Genomic DNA, 10695 nt, shown 5'->3' with positions numbered 1-10695 from the left:
ATTTATAACATAATTCATTTGTGAACAAATTCTAGATGTCTCTAATACTTAAGTATAAACAAGTATGTAAATACAGATGACAACTGGGAGGAGAGGAAATTAGTATTAATTTAAACTGTTACCTTTTGCTCTATTCTCTAAGTGTCCTTCTTTTAGCAGAATTTGTTTTCTAGGAATTCCCCCTCTCACATCTATTTTCTACCTTATATAATTATTTTGAACAGCTAACCTGTTCCCATAAGTGTTGATCATATTTCAGAGGCAGAACTGGCAAGATCTAAAAAGGGTTACTGCCTCTTCTTTTGAGGAATAAGCAATTGAGGCTTATCTTTTTGGTGTTGCTAAATAATGGTAACTTTATGATAAAAAATGTACAAGTAACATATGGGGTAACCATAACATCCTGGATGTTTAAGGCCAATTTCCTAATTTTTAAACTGGAGTTTGGGGGGGGGGGCTGTTTTTGTTTTTGTTTTTTGAAGTAATCTCTACACCGTCTGTGGGGCTTGAACTCATGACCCTGAGATCAAGAGTTGCATCCTCCTCCAACTGAGCCAACGAGGCGCCCCCTGGAGTTGAGTTTTTAAAAAAGTTATCTTACTCTATTAGGAAAAGATTGCCAGAGTTGTTAGCTCATGAAGAATTTCATATGTTTCAACTAAAAAGTACCAGTTATATGGAAGAAAAGAATTGCTTTAGCTCCTTTAACACCGGAAACAGGATATTACTTTCCTTGCAGTCAAACTTCCCAGCTTTTCAGATTTGTTTTCAATTGTTAGATTTTCTTAGAGAGCACTTTCTTGCTGATTTATTTTATTATTTCATGGGTCCTTCTTCACATTACGTTAAGTTCTCAACACAGATGTCTCTCAAATAAGTTTTTATTTTGAATAGCAATAAAATTTCTACATCAAGCTATAACAATCATTAAAAAAACCACTGTCCGAATTTATGTAGGGAGAATTCATCTGCCTAGATGATTTCAACTGTTTTAATTTCAGGAAGGAAAACAGCATCCTTCCTTGAAATAAATCCAATAATTCCATCTTTTATGAAGCTACATAAATGTTAGATTTTTATAATTAAAATGAGACTATATATATACAGAAAGCTTAAGCCTCCAGCTACTTCCTTTTAAAAAGCTTATTTTATCTTTCTCTCAGAAACCTCATTTAAAGTCAACTAGAAACTGATGTAAGGATGAAAGAAAATACCTACTTAGAAAATACCTGAGCACAAACTTTCTTTCCTTCAGAAATACCAGCTCTAAGCAGAAGAGACATTAAAAGCAAATACTGTAAGAAAGAAAACTTAGCCCTCATAGGTTAAAAAAAAAAGGGGGGGGGAGAAAATCTCTGAGATCATGCTTCATGCTGTCCATTGTTAGATGGTAGCCTTCGAAGCAGTTCCTTTACAGAAAGTTTTCTGGAGTTAAAATGCAAGCATACAACCTACTGAGCACTCCTACGGTTTCATTATTTATTACACAACTATGTTACTAAGAGCAATAGTGTGTGCAAGGCAGCCCATGATTTCTTAGCAAAACTAATGCCAATAAACCAAAGAAAGATTCTAAGGCAGACTTTAATAGGTAGTTTAGAGTTTTTTTCTTACAATGCTACATTTAGAAGGAGTCAAGACATGCAGTGCTTTAGAGCTTAAGATTTCAATGTACTTTAAAAACAACAACAACAAAAAAACACCTCTGAGCCTTGAGAAGACCACCATAGTCCTGCCTCTCCTCAGCTGGGGAAGAAACTTGGGGGAGAAGCCGTGCTCCTCGCAGACCCTGAGGGCGATGCTTTCTGAGTCTGCCAGTTGGGACCAATTCAACCAGAACAGGAGACTTCCCTCCACTTCCTTCTTGAGAGGCAAGTTAAATTCACTGAACTTATAAATTGTGATACCTTTTAATGTCCCATGGCAGTCTTATGTGTAGCAATTCAGTCCTTACTTTGGAAATCCCTACACAGCCAAAGTCATTTTGGAAAAAAGTTAAATCTGATAATAAACATTTAACTTCATTGTGTTTTCCTTTTGTGGATATCAGGTTGCTTCTCCACAAGAATTGGAGAAGGAGGCAAAACTATTTTATTCTTTAGACACTGGAAAATACTTTGCAACTGGGCACTGGCTGCTTAATGAAGATTAAGGCTTTTAAAAATAGGAAAGCTTTTTAAAGTGAAGGGCATTTAAGTATCTTTTTTGTGTGACCACCACAGCAACTATCAAAAATGAATTTAAAATACACAACAAGTTTACCTCTAATCTCACCATTACTTGTGATTTGAAAGTGGACAAACACTCCCCATTAAAAACCCTGAAAAAGCCAATGATAAACTTAATTCCTGAAATGATAAATCATTCAAAATAGGGAAGAATCCTAAAAATTTTATTAGAATTTAATATATCATAGCAAGATATAGGCACAAGCTCAATATATACCTAGTGAATTCCTTAAAAAGAATTTTTATTTTCCTCTCAAAAGAAGATTTGGAAGAAAACCAAGGTATTTCCTAAGTGTAGTAAATACTGGAGGCTTGGCTCAAGGGAAGTCTTTTTCCAATCTTTTGCTGCCATGATTAGAACAATAAATCGAGCAAGGAATATTAATGCTTGTCACTTATATGTCACTAAATTTGCTTTCTTTTAGGAGGAAGACTTGGTTAAGTTCTGCCACATCAAGACTCTTAGACAGCTAGCTGCCTCGGCATTATGCTTATTAATTACTGATGGACTCCGTGGAGTTAATCAGCCTTTAGGCACACGTTTTGGGGATCTAACAGATGGTATGAAAATATACTGCATTTTATTTTTGTAATCCTGACGTACAAACACACTGACAATAACAGTTCTTAGAGAAAGAGCCAGAAATAGGCTAGGCTTTTCTTTTACATTTCTGGCCTTTTGTTAATTGAAATTAGATCTGTGTGCTACTTGAGTGTAAACGCAGCCCCTTTCCCGTGCAGGCAGAAGCCAGGAAGTGAGGAGGTGGCAGTGGGGAGGGGGCCAGAGGAGGGCGGCCATGCTGCCCCGCTAGGCTACAGCTTCTAAGTGGGGGGGACTGAACCACCCTGTTGGGAGCACTCACCGGGGTGTTGGACTGCTCTGTCAGCTTTTGCTCCCACATCCTCAGACGTCTTTCCCGTTCTTTGAGCTCCTGCTCTTTACAGCTGAGGTCCCGTTCGAGTTTCTTCAGCCTCTCGAGAGTTGCCTCAATTTCGCACCTGCGTGAGGATGACGGGTTTAAGTCTCAGCTTTGCACCACGAGTTACTGAACGCTTAGTGGCTCATCAGAATGCTTAATATAAAACGTTAACATTTGCACTTTTATTTTTTACCAGTTTTGAGATGTAGTGGACCTCTGTCACTGCAGAAGTTTCAGGTGTAGAGCAGACTAGTTTGACTTACACATACTGTGAAATGATGACGCTATAGATTCCGTGAGCATCCATCATCTCATACAAAGAAAGCAAAAAAAGAAAAATATTCTTGTGACCAGACTCTCAAGATTGACTCTCTAAACAAATGTCACGTGTATACTATATTAGACTGCAGTCATCATGCTGTACGTTACATTCCTTGGACTTATGGATCTCGTGACTAGAAGTCACAAGACCACCTTCCTTTTATATGCCCCCCCCCCACCGCTGGTGACTGGAAATCTGATCCTTTTTCTCTGTGAGGTTGGGAAAACTCGAGCTTCGAAACCAAACTGTAAACTATCAGAGAAGAAGAGATTTGTGGCATCCTGCAAAAACAGGGGGTTTCTAGTTTAGGAAAAGAAGTTCAAGAGACTTCCTCACCGAAGCACCGAAGACCCACCGTAGAGCCTGAGCTGCGGGCCTGCACCTGGTTTAGCTACTCAGTGAACGCTGACATTCAAGTAGCCCTTTGCAGTTTGGAAAGCACTATCACACAGCATCTCATCTTATTCTTGTAACAACCCTGAGAAACAGGCACTAACTCCACAGAGATGGGGAAAATGATACTCAGGTTAGGCGACCCTCATCACTTCGCCAGTAAATGCACGTTTGCCAGTTCTCTGGCTGGGCACCTCAGTCAGCAGATTAACTGACCCAGTTAATCTGACCAGATTAACTGACCCAGGGGGTGATGACTATCTTACATCAGGGTTCCCCACTTGCCTGATCCTAATATCTACCTGGGCAGCTTGTTAAGAAATATACAACAAAAAACACAGATTCCAAGGACTACTTCTTTAGAGCTCAGGATTCAGTCAGGCTGGGTGGGGCCCAGGAATTTCCATTACTTAATGAAAGACTGAGGTAACTTTTATAATCAGGCAAGTGTGGGCCAGATGAACTCTAAGAGCCTTTTGAAGTCTAATCATTTTTTTTGGAAGTTCCCTCCTTAGTCTCTATAGGCTGACCACGCTCACCCCTTAGAGCATGTCCAGTTCTAGGAGCCCCTCCTTTGTAGGAAGTGAACTATTGACATCGCTGAGCACAAGCTGTCTTCTTCCTTCAGGGCTGTCACAGTGTGTAAGTCTCAGTTACGCTCTGAGAGCTGGAAGTTCCTTCCCTTGGCCTTCTGAAAGGCCTGGAAGCAGCTGATGGCTGGAGGTCAGCCGGTGCCATGGAGACAGACCAACTGCACCAGGGCATAAGGCTGGCTGGGACCCTGACTATGGAAGGTACCGCCCCAGACCAAAGTTAATGGGTACATGTAACCCAAATCTGCTTTTTTAGCTCCAGGGAAAATTAGAATATACGGCCATCTTATTCCAACACCCTTGTGGATGAGAACTAAATGGAAACCAAAAAGCTGTGGGCATTAACTGGCAAGATCCAACACAGGGAACAGCTACTGAGGGGGGTCTAGACCTGGGCCTGGCACTTTGCTTCCCTGGTTGTCTGAAAGGAATACCTCAGAGCCAGGGAGGTAGCAGTGAGTGTAAAAGCATCTGCTACTAACACTCCAGCCCTTTCCCTGGTGACATCTGAAAACAACAGAACGAAAGAAGTAGAGTCACACTGCATACCCTGAAGAAAGGCACTAAATCAGCAATCTTTCAAAACTGTGACTGTCCTAAAATCCACATTTTATATTTCTGAGTATTTCTGACAAGAGTATTATGTACATTCATAGATGTGTTTCTGCTTATTTTCCAAATGGAGGACTGAGAGGGAAGAATCACTGTGGAAAACCTTAGGTAAAACTTCTATAACAAAGGAAGGAAGGATGAACTCCCTGGCCGAGAAAAGGAGAGGGTCAGAGGGTGACAGAAGGAGGCAGCAGAGCCTGGTGCACTCCGTGGCAGAAGGCCAGGGTCTGCTGTCTGCAGTGCTCCGCCTGGCCACCCGCACCCCTGCCGGAGAGACGGAGCGTGCTCAGGCTCTGTTTGGTCAGGGTCCTCGGCCAGCACATTTGAGTTCACTCGGAATTTAAGCCAAGTTTCAGCTCTGGGAGCCGACTGTGATTTTGAGCCCTTCTGGAAAACAACTGTTAAGTAAGCTGAAAGCTGGGACAGGGAAAACCAAACACTCACTAAAATGTGCTTCCTCAACCCTCTCCTCAGGCTCAGCGCCTCCAGCACCACTCCCCTGGGCACCCTGCATCGGCAGGGAGTGTTGGATGCCAAGCAAACCTCAGGAGGGCAACATGACAGCTGCCCCCTCGTGGTTCCCTGGTTGCCCATGCATTGTTTTGCATCAAATGCATCTGTTGATGTACCTAGATCGCCTTCTATAAGTAAAAGCGTTTTAGTTGATGAAAATTATTTTTTCTTAACCCAGATCCAACTGAAGTTGACTTCCTCTAGTATCAATTTTCCATATGCCAAAAGCAGGGAATGAACTGCAATTACCTTTAGAGGTCAATTTGTAAACAGCCATATTAGATAGGACGACAAATAGCTAATATGTATAGTAGTGTTATATATAAAATGATTTGTGCTAATATCCAAATCGTAGATTACATTTTTGGATCTGTTTTTTGTTTTTAACAAGGCATGCCACAGTGAGAGTGTTCTGATCACCAAGGAGGAATACAACCAGCAAATACTCTGCCAAGAGCCCCAGCTCTGAACGCGCCGTCCCAGCACCACACAGCTCGCTCAGTACGGATTACCACAGGTTTGTCAACAGTCACATGAGGCCATGAAAATTGCAAACATGACCAACAGGGTGACACACTTCCTATTCGTAACACTCACTGCTGTTATTGCTAATAAGTCCGTAAAAGGAGCAAGAAGCTAAAAGATAAGATGAAGAGATGACTTTCCTAGATCTGTTAGGTCAAAGGAGAAAACATAGCTTAGGTGGCTTTTAATAACCTAGTTTAAAAAACAGCTTTAAGAAGAATAATTTAATTCTCCAGAACAGGGTGTCTCATTGGGTCTATGTGTGAGGAAACTGTACCAGAAAGCAAGCGTTTGCCAGAAACACCAGATTTCCTACACATGCTTTTGACTCCAGTCACATGGTTTCTGACACCAGACAAAAGTCAGGGGAAAGAGAACAGTCTGGATGTGTCATTCCTAGAAGTATCCAGTTGATCTGACAAAGCATTTAATTCTTTTCGGTATGTGGCACAGAGTGGGATAGATGGTTTGCCTTAATCATGATCTAAAACAGTCATGCTCTGTGGTATTTCTCTTCATTCAAAGGAATTGAGTCAAGTGAACTCTTCGTGCTAATGAGTGGAAAGCTTGGCCGTGGCCACAGGTCCGGGAACAGCGCTGCACAGACTGTGTGTCATGGTGGGCCTATGGGACCAGACCATGTGGGTACCAGCCCCGGCTCTGTCTTACATGGAGTGTTTTGAGACAGGTGACCCAACCTGTCCAGGCCTTAGATTGTGCATCTGTGATAAAAGTTCGGATTGCCATGTGGATTATACAAGATGATCCAGATAACAGTACAAGTGTCTGGTAAGAGTATAATGAATGACAGCTGTGTGTGTTGTTATTCTAATTAATATTAGTATTATTATCCCCTATGTTTTTAACCAATTGCCAAGTTCACTTAGAACAGCCCTGTGACTTCTCAGACTGGTTTAGTGGTTCAAGTAAAGAGAGGTGTTCCCTCACCAGCTCTCAGGATTAACTAGTTCCTAAGAGATGGCCAAGGAGGAAGCCAGCGAGGCAACTGTTGGCTTTTTTTCTAAAATACATTAATGTTATTTTCCTCAGCTTTTCATTGTGAAGCATTTAAAAAATGTATTATTCAACTTCTGGGTTTGTAGGACAGAAAGGTATCCAAAGAGAAACCACTCTCTCGTAATTTCATTATCCAGTGGTAACACTGGCCTTTTGATACTTTCCTCTATGTGCACATATCATATACACATAACATGTTCATTTTACAAAAAAATGGAATCATTTCAGTCATACTGGACCCTCGTCTCTATTTTTAAATCATCTGTCAGATCTGTATTATCACGAATGGCCCCACCTATTCTGTATATGGAGCTATCATCAGTTTTTAAAACCATAAAAACCACAAAAACCCAAAAATCTTTTATTGCACTTTATGGCGTTCTCATTTGCATTTCTAGATGGCGCCGTGCTAGTAAGAGGGTGTCCATACATTCTTGTACAACCTTTCCATTTATTTTCCTAGGAATAAAATGATAGTGGTGGAGGGGTCTGAAAGGTAGTATTTTCACCAGCAACATATTAGAAAGCGTATAATGCTGGATATTTTCATAATGTATATCTTTGCCAGTCTGATAAATGAATTATGTTCCCTTACAGTTACTTGATTAGTGAGGTTAACTGTTTTTCATATGTTTATTGGCCATTTGATTCCACCTTTTGTGAAATGCCTTTCATGTCCTTTAGAATGAGATTAAAATTAAAATGTTATTTTAAAGACAGCAACTCTGTCTACTATAGTGGTTTTCAAAGTGTGATCTGGGGACCCATGAGAGCTTTTCAAAGGATTCAAGAGGTTAAACTGGTTTTCAGAATAACATTAAGACATGATGTGCCTTTTCTACTCCCATTCTCTCACAAGTATACAGACTTCCAGAGGCGTGATAAGTGACAAAGCCGCTGGCTGAACGTAGAGGCAGGATTTATTGTTTCTTAAATGAATCAATAACTACATATTTATGCTTTTTTCTCCATTCTCATTTTGAGTGTGGTAAATGTTGACAGATATAATTTATTGAAACAAAAGCTCTTTGTAGCCCTCACTAATTTTTCAGAGTGTGATGGAGTCTGAGACCAAAAACTTTTAGACCTGCTGAGCTACTGTACAGAGGGAAATCGACTGTACGGCAGTTTATGATGGTATTGCTTTTGGCCATATGCAGCTTCTGCATTTTTATATAGAAAACTCCTCCCCATATGCTGATATACAGTATCTGAGACACTGTACCTCAAGGGTATCAATAGTAAGGTTAAAATCCCACTGGTCTTTTGGAGAACAGATCAAATAGCATCTCCTCAGGAAATCCTTTTATTACCTTGTCTGACTAGATGAGATTTCATGGTTGTATAGTCTCAGATATCCAGTACTTCTCTGTCATCACACTTATCAAAATAGTCATAAAATGTCACTTGTATATTTATATTTCATAGTTTACATTAGACACTCAGATCCGTGCTGGGCTGTTCTGCTCATCACCACAGCACAGCCCAAGAGCCTGGTGCTCCAGCAGAGGTTCCGGGACCACCTGAGTGAATGAACGTCAGAAGCACACTTGGCATAGTCAACAGATTAGCTTATATATTTATATTCCCTTGTGTGATACCGTAATGTCTTTTAGTATTATTATCACTGTGCTTTTTCCTGCCCTGAGTATTTATTGAGCCACTGCTGTGTTCAAGGCACATTCTAGATGCTGCGGGTATAGTAATGAGCATAAGAAAAAGAAATTATCTGACCTTTTTACATTTCAGCCAGCAAGACACAGATTAAACAACCAACTACGGTTGCTTATTCACTCCAACAGCAGTTGCGGCTCTGAAGGAGATGGTCCCAGGGCACATAAAGTGGAACCTCATCCATCTCGGGGCAGAAACACTTCCTTAAAGACATGTTATTTCAGTGGCTATCTGATGAATAGGAGCCCGGTTGGATGTGGGTGTCAGGGATGGTATGCCGCTGAAAGGGATGACTTTTATATAGAAGAAAATGCATTTGCAAGGACTCTGATTGAGGAAGAAATACATATCTGTTGAGGGACCAGAAGCCAGAGATTAAGAGGCAGAACTATATGCTCTTAAGGTAAGACTGCTGAGGTCAGGGTACAGAGGGTCTCCTGAGTCTCGTGAAGGGTTGGCCTTTGTATAGAGTAATCCCTGACACGGATTTAAAAGAGGAGTCATCTGTTAGACTTGCACTGGCCTCTTCCTGCAGGAAACAACATTATTACATGCTTTGTTAATTATTTAAGTCCAGAACAAAACCCATCATACCTACACTCAAAGCAGACAGTATGACTTTTGTTTCCCTAAAAAAAAAAAAAAATTCGGGCTGCCTGGGTGGCTCAGTGGGTTAAGCCTCTGCCTTCAGCTCAGGTCATGATCTCAGGGTCCTGGGATTGAGTCCCGCATCGGGCTCTCTGCTGGGCAGGGAGCCTGCTTCCTCCTCCCTCTCTCTCTCTGCCTCTCTGCCTACTTGTGATCTCTCTCTGTCAAATAAATAAAATCTTTAAAAAAAAAATTCATTTAACTCACTGGCCCTGGATAGAGATTTCAAAAGTATAAAAATAAATCAGAGTATTGTAAAACGCAAACAGAAAGCCCAACGAAATGTCTAGTAACAGGAGTAAACAACACCATCATCTCCAGAGTGCATGCAGTATTCACCGGGCAACAGCAGGTGGCGTAAGGCGTCGCGTTACCGCTGTGGCTCTCCGGAGCAGAAATAAGTTACTTAAATCTCTGCTGAGTCAGGGAGGAATAATGTCAGCTTCCAAACATGCTATTTATATTCCTGCAGCACGTGACCTGGCTCAACGGTTGCATCCCAGGCTTGCTTCTTCCACTCACACAATACAATTCTCTCATTACTGAGTTTGTTTTACACTTGACAAAATTTAATAGGATTTATAGCATCAAAAGTTTTCTTTTAAAAGTGTTTTTATAGTCTCCCTACCCCCTCCATCAACTGATACAGCCCTCTGCAAATCCCTGGGCAAACAGTATTTTTATTTCCACTGGAGAGACGCCAAGGCTCCCTAACACAGAGCGTGTGGTACAGAGAAATGTCCGATGACTGTCTTTCGTCTCAGAAGATGTGATTTCAATATTCTTTCCAAATACTGAGACGTATGATAAGGCAACAAGCTTTGAAGATTGCTGTTTTGTTCACCTATGAAAGGGAGCCTTATTACATGTCCAAAAAAATTGAGCATAAAAAGCAAACAAAACTCCATGCTTAGAAGTCAGTACTGTCCTCAAGTTCACTGGTTTTCTTCTGCAGTGAAGCTGGTCACAGTCCTTCAAAGCCGGAGACCATGACTCAGTACAGGGCTTACTCACCTCCACTCTGCCTTGTTGTGCAGGAATGAGTTACACTGGTCGGGAAGGTTCGTGTCATTTGACATGGACTCCAGAATCGAAATGATTTGCTTAAAAGATGGCCGTTTCTGAGGAAGAGAAAAGAATCACTCGTTGGGACTTAAAGTAAGTCTTGAAGAGAAAATCCGCCAACACAATAAGCTGGACGCACCACAACAAATAAAACGGCATGCGGTGTCCTGAGTCAGAGTACAGCT

General features: G+C 41.2%; 1 protein-coding gene across 2 annotated transcripts in view; it reads right to left on the bottom strand.

The window, feature by feature from the left end:
- The window catches only part of LOC111143469 (mitogen-activated protein kinase kinase kinase 20), a 178799-nt gene that overhangs the window by 42940 nt on the left and 125164 nt on the right, over nucleotides 1–10695 (bottom strand). For both annotated transcript variants that reach the window (XM_022497239.1, XM_022497249.1), the window contains exons 10-11: nucleotides 10460–10566; nucleotides 3092–3227 (exon numbers count right to left, since the gene is read on the bottom strand). In XM_022497239.1, the coding sequence (XP_022352947.1) occupies nucleotides 3092–3227; nucleotides 10460–10566 (243 nt within the window). The remainder of the gene's footprint in view (nucleotides 1–3091; nucleotides 3228–10459; nucleotides 10567–10695) is intronic.

This window comes from Enhydra lutris, unplaced genomic scaffold, assembly GCF_002288905.1.
Source record: "Enhydra lutris kenyoni isolate GAN:26980312 unplaced genomic scaffold, ASM228890v2 scaffoldscaffold1, whole genome shotgun sequence".
Taxonomy (NCBI): Eukaryota; Metazoa; Chordata; class Mammalia; order Carnivora; family Mustelidae; genus Enhydra; species Enhydra lutris.
Note: the sequence above shows the minus strand (reverse complement) of the source record. Positions and strands in the feature narration are given on the sequence as shown.